The sequence below is a fragment of the Quercus suber genome, unplaced genomic scaffold (assembly GCF_002906115.3).
Source record: "Quercus suber isolate HL8 unplaced genomic scaffold, Cork oak 2.0 scaffold_292, whole genome shotgun sequence".
NCBI classification, from domain to species: Eukaryota; Viridiplantae; Streptophyta; class Magnoliopsida; order Fagales; family Fagaceae; genus Quercus; species Quercus suber.
This window is the reverse complement of record NW_027069748.1, coordinates 634,423-644,775: the sequence shown is the minus strand read 5'-3', so window position 1 is coordinate 644,775 and position 10,353 is coordinate 634,423. Positions and strand designations below refer to the sequence as shown.

Genomic DNA, 10,353 nt, shown 5'->3' with positions numbered 1-10,353 from the left:
GATAAAAGTTTTTATTTTTTGTAAAGATTAGATGTTCAGCTTTGCCACACACAAGAGAGAGAGAGAGAGAGAGAGAGAGAGAGAGAGAGAGAGAGAGAGAGAGAGAGAGAGAGAGAGAGAGAGAGAGAGAGAGAGAGAGAGAGAGAGAGAGAGAGAGAGAGAGGTTTAAATTACACTTGGTGTAACTTCACAAGAGTTACACATTTTATAGACCATTGATTACTATTAGATCTAAGGGTTAAAAAACACCCATAGTAATGTTATTATTACTCCCTAGAAATTAGTGATTTAGGCATTAACTCTTATTATTAAAAGGAAAAAAAAAAACACAAAAAAGAATTTTTAGCTATCTTTCAAGTTTAAATGCTCAAGATTAAATTGTTAATACAAGCTATCTTTATTTTGTTTTAATAAACAAAATAAAGATAGCTTTCTTTAAAACAATTGTGACTTAGGCCATATTAATTCAGTGAAGAAATCGGTGCCTCTAATCGTATACATAGAAACCGTGAAAAAGGATTTTTAGCCAGTTGCTCTTTGGTTTTATTGTAACTTCTACTCTTGTGGTGGATATATATCTGGGCTTCAAATTAACTTTGACATCTTCATTCTTCACTTGGCAAAAAAATTAAACTAAACTGGAAATTTAAAGTATTTTTCAAATTAGAAATTTGTCATTAGAATTTCTCTTTCTCGACAATCAACTACGTACTTATATTATTTAAAAAAAATCTTTTTAGTTTTTTAAGTATTAATTTAATAACTTAAATAAAGAGTTTAAAATTTTGATAATATCATTTTCCAAACTTTCTCTCTATTTTATTTTACCACTTCCATTCGGACCATTCCTCTCTCTCTCTCTCTCTCTCTCAAAAATAACTATAGATTTTTTTTACACTCCATCAACATCTACTCTAAATTAATCTCCAAAACATTTTATATTGTTTATATGCACAAAAAATCATTAATATTTATATAGGCATGGTTACAACATAGATTGTAGTGGTGGCAACCATGTTAAAGGAGTGATGACGAGGACAAAAATAAAGATGGTATGATGTTGGTGGTAGTGATAGTAAAGGTGTTGCATTAATGGTGGAAGCAACTATATACATTTTTTTTTCTTTAATAATAAGAGTTAATGCCTAAATTACTAATTTCTAGGAAGTAATAATGACATTACTATGAGTGTTTTTTGACCCTTAGATCTAATAGTAATTGTGGGGGAGTTTTTTGCTCTAAGGAAACTTATGAGTACTCCTTTAAGCAAATTTTGCTCTTTGTCCCACATTGGAAGGGTTTCCTTCCTCTTAGCACCTTATAAGACATGAACCAATGGCATTAGAGTACCACTAGTTTGGTTATGAAGTAATAATGACATTACTATGGGTGTTTTTTGACCTTTAGATCTAATAGTAATTGTGGGAGAGTTTTTTGCTCTAAGAAAACTTATGAGTACTCATTTAGGCAAATTTTGTTCTTTGTTCCACATTGGAAGGGCTTCTTTCCTCTTAGCACCTTATAAGGCATGAACCAATGGCATTAGAGTACCACTAGTTTTTTGACCCTCTAATGCCATTGGTTCATGCCTTATAAGATGCTAAGAGGAAGGAAACCCTTCCAATGTGGGACAAAGAGCAAAATTTGCCTAAAGGAGTACTCATAAGTTTTCTTAGAGCAAAAAACTCCCCCACAGTAATCAATGGTCTATAAAATGTTAACTTTTATGAAGTTACACCAGGTATAACTTGAATAGTTGAACCCATCTTTTATATATATATATATATATATAAAAAAAAAAACACAAAAAAGAATTTTTAGCTATCTTTCAAGTTTAAATGCTCAAGATTAAATTGTTAATACAAGCTATCTTTATTTTGTTTTAATAAACAAAATAAAGATAGCTTTCTTTAAAACAATTGTGACTTAGGCCATATTAATTCAGTGAAGAAATCGGTGCCTCTAATCGTATACATAGAAACCGTGAAAAAGGATTTTTAGCCAGTTGCTCTTTGGTTTTATTGTAACTTCTACTCTTGTGGTGGATATATATCTGGGCTTCAAATTAACTTTGACATCTTCATTCTTCACTTGGCAAAAAAATTAAACTAAACTGGAAATTTAAAGTATTTTTCAAATTAGAAATTTGTCATTAGAATTTCTCTTTCTCGACAATCAACTACGTACTTATATTATTTAAAAAAAATCTTTTTAGTTTTTTAAGTATTAATTTAATAACTTAAATAAAGAGTTTAAAATTTTGATAATATCATTTTCCAAACTTTCTCTCTATTTTATTTTACCACTTCCATTCGGACCATTCCTCTCTCTCTCTCTCTCTCTCTCAAAAATAACTATAGATTTTTTTTACACTCCATCAACATCTACTCTAAATTAATCTCCAAAACATTTTATATTGTTTATATGCACAAAAAATCATTAATATTTATATAGGCATGGTTACAACATAGATTGTAGTGGTGGCAACCATGTTAAAGGAGTGATGACGAGGACAAAAATAAAGATGGTATGATGTTGGTGGTAGTGATAGTAAAGGTGTTGCATTAATGGTGGAAGCAACTATATACATTTTTTTTTCTTTAATAATAAGAGTTAATGCCTAAATTACTAATTTCTAGGAAGTAATAATGACATTACTATGAGTGTTTTTTGACCTTTAGATCTAATAGTAATTGGGGGGGAGTTTTTTGCTCTAAGGAAACTTATGAGTACTCCTTTAGGCAAATTTTGCTCTTTGTCCCACATTGGAAGGGTTTCCTTCCTCTTAGCGCCTTATAAGGCATGAACCAATGGCATTAGAGTACCACTAGTTTGGTTAGGAAGTAATAATGACATTACTATGGGTGTTTTTTGACCTTTAGATCTAATAGTAATTGTGGGAGAGTTTTTTGCTCTAAGAAAACTTATGAGTACTCCTTTAGGCAAATTTTGTTCTTTGTTCCACATTGGAAGGGCTTCTTTCCTCTTAGCACCTTATAAGGCATGAACCAATGGCATTAGAGGGTCAAAAAACTCCCCCACAGTAATCAATGGTCTATAAAATGTTAACTCTTATAAAGTTACACCAGGTATAACTTGAATAGTTGAACCCATCTTTTATATATATATATATATATTTTTCTTTTTTTTTTTTACAAAACGTTAACATTTTATTCATTGGTATAATCTTAGACACATTTAGGAAAAATAAATACATTGTGTGCTATTGTGCTATTATTATTATAATAATAGTACACCAATTGTCTATTATTAATAATAACTTGACATTTTAGTTAGTTCATTAACATATTAAATGAGATGTGAACTTATGATTTTATATATATTTTTAATAATTTATATAAAATTTTAACTCAATGAGCATATAAGTAAATAAATAAATATTTATACTATTTATCTATATATTTAAATATATGAAATTAACGATAAACCCTAAATGGTAAACCAGTATTATCAAAACCAAAATGTTTAATTTCCCTAATCAAACCAACATAACTTTTGATATGGTATATATTGTCTCCCCTAGGAGAAAATCTATTTAATAGTTAATGTTTTTTTTTTCTTAGATTTATAGTGTATAGAATGTCATATCATTTAAAATTTTAAATAACATAATTGTGGATATATCTTTAAATTTAGTTCTTCTATATAAAATATCACTACAAGTCAAGTTATTAGCCCATCATATGTCAAGATAAAATTAAATAAAAATAATATACATGAGTCCACTACAACTTAAAACAATTATATTATAAAAAAATTTGTTACATTTTTTTAACCACTAGAAGTTTTCATATTTAACTCAAACAATGAAATAAATAAATATATTCGATTCAAACCATGAAAAGGATAGGCTTAGGAATTAGGATTCTTAGGAAAACCATGAAATAAATATATTTAATTCAAACCATGAAAAGGACAGGCTTGGATTCACAAGAAAGACGAGAGTAAGGACAGGCCTTGATGGTTTCTTACGTATACAATTTTTTGATTTAAAGAGACAAATCATTGTTGTCAACAAAAAAGAGGTTGTTTTGAACAAAAACGATTTGCAATGTGAAGGACATAGAAAAATTGATCTACGACTACAGGTAGGCAGAGCATAGTACACGTACGTGTCTATCTAACAAATAACGAAGTCCACGTGAAAAGTAAACAGCCAAGGAATGAATGACATCTGTCCTTCCAACAAAAGGGCCAGTGTCTATACTTTATACTCAACCAAAGACCAACTTCGATTCATTTCAAATTTGCCTATAAATGCAGTGCACTGCTCAACGTACCTCTTCATTCTTCTCATCATATAGTTTCCTTTTAAGTTTGTTTCCAAAAGAGAAAAAAGAAAAGTAATTTCCTTAGTTCTATCAATATAGTGGAAATTGCTATTTGCTAGTGTTCTTTCTAGCCTCAAATACATTTACAGGTACACGAAATTCATTGCTGCCAGCTTTTTTTTTTTTTACTTCTGTACTTTATTTTGCTCTAACAGTAACAAATATATGAAAAATAAAATATAATAAAATAAAAGATAATGGGAAGATTATGTTGGTAGATAATCATCATAATTTCATAACTCTTTGTGTTCTCTGTGTCTTAATTAAATTTATCTTATGGTTGCTTGGCTTGCCTTGATAGCTACTTATTTTCTTTATTTAAGTTACTGTATCTATATGTTTTTTAATAGCTTTTTTTAAATTTAAAAAAAAAAAAATTATTTACTTATGTTCAATTTTTTAAAGTCGCATTTGTTTAGGAAAATAACTACAATTTAACAAATTTCCAGAAACTTAAAAAACAAGTTTTTTAAACAAACAAGTGACTTAGTTTTTTTTTTTTTTTTTTCCCTTTAATTTTTTCCAAAACGTAAAAATCAAGAATCAAATCTATAGAACCAACACCCTCGGAAACACATTTATGTTTTGTGTTCAAATTTCAAATGACTGTAAATGCACTTATGTGATCAGCATCTTACCTTCTCAACCCAATTTTGTATTGATTGATTCATTGAATACAATATATTCTTTGTCTTAAACATTACACTAATCAAAATGCTTCTTCTTTTTCTTCTTTTCCTTTTCTTTTTTAAATGGTAGTACTAATTAAGTGAAGTGCAAGAAAAAGATGGAGTTTGACTTGACACCCAAGTTTGCACAAAAGGTTTTTGAGGGAGAAGGTGGAACATACTATAGTTGGTCAAGTTCTGAATTTCCGATACTTGGTGAGGGCAAGGTTGGTGCTGGTAAGCTTGTTCTGCAGCCTCGCGGCTTTGCTCTTCCCCACTATGCAGGTTCTTCCAAAGTCGGTTATGTTCTTGGAGGTTAGTGCAATATGTCTATACATAACAAATCTATATCTCACTTGTAATAATGACTCTACTCTAATTTCCTATATATATTATTACATAAGTTTTACGCGTAATTAATCATAAAAAATTAATTCAAATATCATTTAGGAGTAATGCTTAAGATTTAACAAATTTTACTACATAAATCTTATAAATTAATATATTATCAATCATATAAAGATAATTTGAGTAATGTTACAGTTACAAAATATTTTACAACATTTTTATAAACTATTGATGTGGCTAGCTTTTTATTAGTTTTCATCTAGATACCATTAACATTATTTTTTCATTTACCACTAAGCACTCATCACATCAACGATTTGTAAAAGTTTTTGTAAAAAAATTTATACCTCTAGCATTACTCTTTATTTATTAGTTGTTACAATAACACTAATCACACTAATTGTCATGTCAATTTGCAAGCCTTTTATAATAAAATTCATAGTAACTTTAATATTTTCCTTTTTTTTTTTTTTGATAGGCTTCATTTATTATATATATACAATTGTAAACGTTTGACTTATGGTTGATTTTATATATTATGTTACAAAAAATTTTGGGGTCTTATAATATTACATGACAATATTCTCAAAAAAAAATAATTAATTATACTGTATATATATATATATATATAATTAAACACAATCATAAAAGACACCTATCATAACTATCATAATCACTGAATTTCAGATTTAAACACAAAAAGAAAAAAGCGAAAAAAAATCTATATTATGTTAACCTTTTCGTGTATTATATGAGTTACCAACTAGTTTATTATATTGTTGAAGTACTCTTCAAAAAAAAAATTGTTGAAGTAATGTTAATCACATTTATTAACATGTCAATTTGTAATTATTTGTAATAAAATTTATACTAATTTTAATAAATTTTTTCTTAAAAAAAGGGTTTTGTGATTTTCCGCTTTCACCGCCAAAAATCCAAAACATGTAAGAATTCCCATACCGTGATTCCTTACCTATAATGTGTAAACTCAATCCTATCTCCTAAGACATCTCTCCCTGCCTCATTTTGTGACGCTTGGCTAAGATAAGATATTCAGTTTGTACTCTATCTATATATACCATAATAGTACATTGTCTTATTCAGTCTATATACCATAAGATATTCAGTCTTTTTTTGGGTAAATATATATAACAGTACATTGTCTTATTTACATATCAGTTTCCAGTGCTGTCATTCCAATATATATGGATAAATGTTCACCAAAAGTCTATTGACACTGGCAGTTGGTCGCATTTGACATTCCCATACAGCTGTCTTAATTAACTGATCATGGCTGCCAATCAGCGGTGGTGCTGAAATTACAATTCAAATTCAATACATATACGCCATTAATTGGGACCACAACATCTATATATATATATATATATATAGGCTTGGGGGCCATNTATATATATATAGGCTTGGGGGGCCATGGCCCCCAAATTTTAAAAAATTCTCTTATATTATATATAATTATTAAAAACTTTAAATATTTAGCTACAAAAATATATAGAAGTTCCCCAAATATTTGAGTTAGTTCCATAATGCTCTAAAAAATCAATAAAATTTGTCAATCGGTATAGTAGTTATGGAGACAAGATAGTTTTTGTTTTTTCAAATTTGTTTTTTGTATATGTGTAATATTTAACTAGACAATTTTTGCATACTTATTGGAAATTAAAAAATAATAAATTGCTCTAAAAATTTATTTTACAAATATACATATATGAAAGTTATTAATTTTATATATAATATATTTATAAATTATGACTTATTCTAGTATCAAAATATTAAAATTTATATATGTGTATGTTTGTTTACGCATGTATGTAATGATTTATCTTGATTCGTGATTATTATATTAATACCAAATTTTGGCGCTTAAACAAAAAATCATATCTTTGCCTTTGAATGGGTGGAATAGTTTGGCTAAAGGTTAAAATGCTATTTCTTTGTATCAAAAAAATATATATAAGTTAATTTATTACTTATTTGGTAAAATGTAGGAAACAGACAAGTTATCGAAAATTACATTATGCGAGACTCATCGTCCAACCGGCCAATATTTGATGATTTCTTTTGATAATCCATAAGCTTCTTACCATTATTCATCAAAAAAAAAAAAGGCTTCTTACCATTCCCTAATATATATCATTGACTGTTAACTAGTGCAGGTGGTGATGGAATTGTTGGAATGGTATTCCCTAACACATCGGAGGAGGTGGTATTGAAACTCAAGAAAGGAGATGTCATACCTGTAGTAATGGGAACAGTCTCATGGTGGTTCAATGATGGAGATTCTGAATTGGTTATAGTATTCTTAGGTGAAACTTCAAAGTCATATATTCCTGGCGAATTCACCTACTTCTTTTTAAGTGGGGCTCAAGGTATCATGGGAGGTTTCTCACCAGAGTTCCTTAGTAGAGCTTATAAAATAAATAAAGATGAAGCAAATAAGCTCGCAAAAAGCCAAACTGGGGTTCTGTTAATTAAGCTACAAGAAGGAAAATCTATGCCTAAACCAAACGAAAACTATACTAACAAATTGGTCCATAACATTGAAGCTGCATTGCCTGACATTCGTGTCAAGAATGGTGGACAAGTCACTACATTGACAGAAGCCAAGTTTCCTTCTCTTGGTCAAGTTGAGCTGAGCACCAAACTCGTTAAACTTGATGCTAATGCAATGTTTTCACCAACGTATACTACTGATTCTTCAGTTCAATTGATTTATGTTGTGAAAGGGATTGGTCAGATTCAAATTGTGGGCATTAATGGTAAGCAAGTCTTGGACATTGAAGTGAAGCCTGGTCACTTGCTTGTCGTGCCAGAATTTTTTGTGGTTGCCAAACTTGCAGGTGGAGATGGACTGGAATGTTTCTCTATAACAACATCTAAGAAGTAAGCATTAGTTATATTTTACCATTTTCTATAGACTAATTACACTTTTAAATTTTAGGGTTGTTTTCATTTTAGTTTCTTAATATTAAGTTTTTTTATTTCTTCTTCATTTTAGTTCATCAAATTTGATTCCATCTTCAAAATGATCACTCTATCCATCTACATGGCCAATCTAATTAATCTCTATGATTTAATTTTCAAAATGATCTTTCTATCTATCTCTATGATTGATATGGCCATTAAGTGCCAATAAAACAACATTAATTATTGTCTTCTTTTTGGACCCCCTCTTTTAAAGGCCAAATTTGTAATGAAGATAAACATGATGAACACTTTGAAAACAAAATCAATTTAGTGGATTGAAGTGAATCATCTCAAACTTAAGGGACCAAAATGAAAATAACTTTAAGCTTTATGAGTTGAAGTGTAATTTAGTTGTTTCCATTTTGTACCTTGTCCTACCAATTGAATGAGATAACTAATCCAATCATACTAATGTAAAGTTGGATGGCAAAATTTTTTTTTTTTTTTTGGGGTTAAATTTGTCAAAATATTTTATCCAATAAAATATTTTTTAACATCTCTCTCTTCCCCTTTTAAATGTTCTGCAGGCCTGCCTTCGAGGATTTAGCTAGTAAGGCATCAGTATGGCAAGCATTATCTCCTTTGGTGATTGAAGCCTCCCTCAATGTTTCTACAGAGTTGGGAGAACTTTTCAAGTCAAAAATTGAAATAAACACTATCCTTATCCCTTTCAAGAATTAAATTAGATCCTGGTCATTTAAATATAATGCTTTGTAGTTATTAAAATAAAAGTAACAACATGTTTTGTTGTTCCTACTAATATATTAATTAATAAATAAAATACATTTATGGATTCACAAACGTATTTGTACCAAATATATATTATTTCACATATATACCAGATATAAAATCTAGACATATTGTCGTATATCAAATGGATTGTATGAAATGTTTCTTTTATGTAATGTTAATTTCATAATATTGAAAGAAACTTTCGGGTTTGCCTCGACAAAATTCCATAAGGGGGTGGTGACATATTGATGGGTGACAGCACCCATTATGGCCCCTAATTAATTTTCTAAAAATATTTCATGCAATACATGGATGTACCAAAAATATTACTCTACCAAAAGAGACCAAAAATATGGTTTCACTGGGCTTGTTGACCTTGATCGGACTTCGAAATGATGAATTTCTCATATTTATGTTCAAACCCTAATTTTGATTGAAGGTAGCCAATTTTGAGCTCGTTTGTCTTAAATTTAAATATACTCATTACCATCCAATCAGGATAAGGGTGATTCTTTATTAAAGAATATGAAATTCCCTACAATTTAATTATTCACCGGTAATAATCAAACTTAAATTCTTCTCAAAAATAAAATCAACCTTAAATTGAGTGAGGTATTGAAAAAAAAAAAAAAAAAACTATTGGCCATTTATTAGGTGAAAGTGGTATGCAATTTGTTTTTTTAGAAAACATGTAGGAGTTTTATTGAAAAATCTTCTATGAATTCCTTGGACAACACGTCAAAATGTTCAGAAAATAAAAGTAAACTCTTTTTTTCCTAAATATTTTGAGACACATGATAAGATTCCCTTTAAAACAATACTTTATTTTAATTAGAGAGATCATTTGATTTTTTTGAAATAGGTGTTAATATTTTTCCTGGCCCAATTTAGTTTGAAATATTCTCAATGTTTTATTAAACTGATCATGTTGTTTCTATCAAAATGTACATGTGATTTCTCTAAAATTTTAGTTAATTATTAGTAATCATTTTTTATTGGGAAACATTATCCAATTCATTTATCATTGCATTAGTGACACAAGAGTGTCCAATAAAGAACCAACCGAGTTGGCCCATGTTGTCTTACAAGCCTAAATAGTGGAATTCTACGGTTTGGACTTGGAGCCCAATTCCAGCCCAATTATCCATAGTTGATTCTGCTAGTCAAAGCTCATTAAGGCTAGTATTACACCATTTATTTAGTCAATCTTGCTTGTCCTAGTGCATTTATTTATGATGGAACTCACCATTTATATAAAAGGAGAGAGT

At 29.1% G+C, this 10,353-nt stretch overlaps 1 protein-coding gene across 2 annotated transcripts; it reads left to right on the top strand.

The window, feature by feature from the left end:
- The first annotated feature begins 4,305 nt into the window (after positions 1–4,305).
- On the top strand, positions 4,306–9,154 carry LOC112013814 (cocosin 1). Of its 2 annotated transcripts, none has more exons than XM_065782178.1 (4): positions 4,306–4,441; positions 5,123–5,335; positions 7,543–8,269; positions 8,881–9,154. In XM_065782178.1, the coding sequence occupies exons 2-4, from the start codon at positions 5,140–5,142 to the stop codon at positions 9,032–9,034; spliced, it is 1,077 nt and encodes a 358-aa protein (XP_065638250.1). In that variant the 5' UTR covers positions 4,306–4,441; positions 5,123–5,139; the 3' UTR covers positions 9,035–9,154. The 2 variants fall into 2 exon arrangements, with proteins under 2 accessions (XP_065638250.1, XP_065638249.1); XM_065782177.1 differs by having other exon boundaries at positions 5,112–5,335.
- The last annotated feature ends 1,199 nt before the right edge of the window (positions 9,155–10,353 follow it).

Excerpts from the sequence above, each read along its gene's own strand:
- LOC112013814 (XM_065782178.1), top strand. The coding sequence starts at position 5,140 with ATGGAGTTTGACTTGACACCCAAGTTTGCACAAAAGGTTTTTGAGGGA. Across the intron at positions 5,336-7,542 it reads AGTCGGTTATGTTCTTGGAG|GTGGTGATGGAATTGTTGGA; the intron begins GTTAGTGCAATA and ends TAACTAGTGCAG. Across the intron at positions 8,270-8,880 it reads TCTATAACAACATCTAAGAA|GCCTGCCTTCGAGGATTTAG; the intron begins GTAAGCATTAGT and ends AATGTTCTGCAG.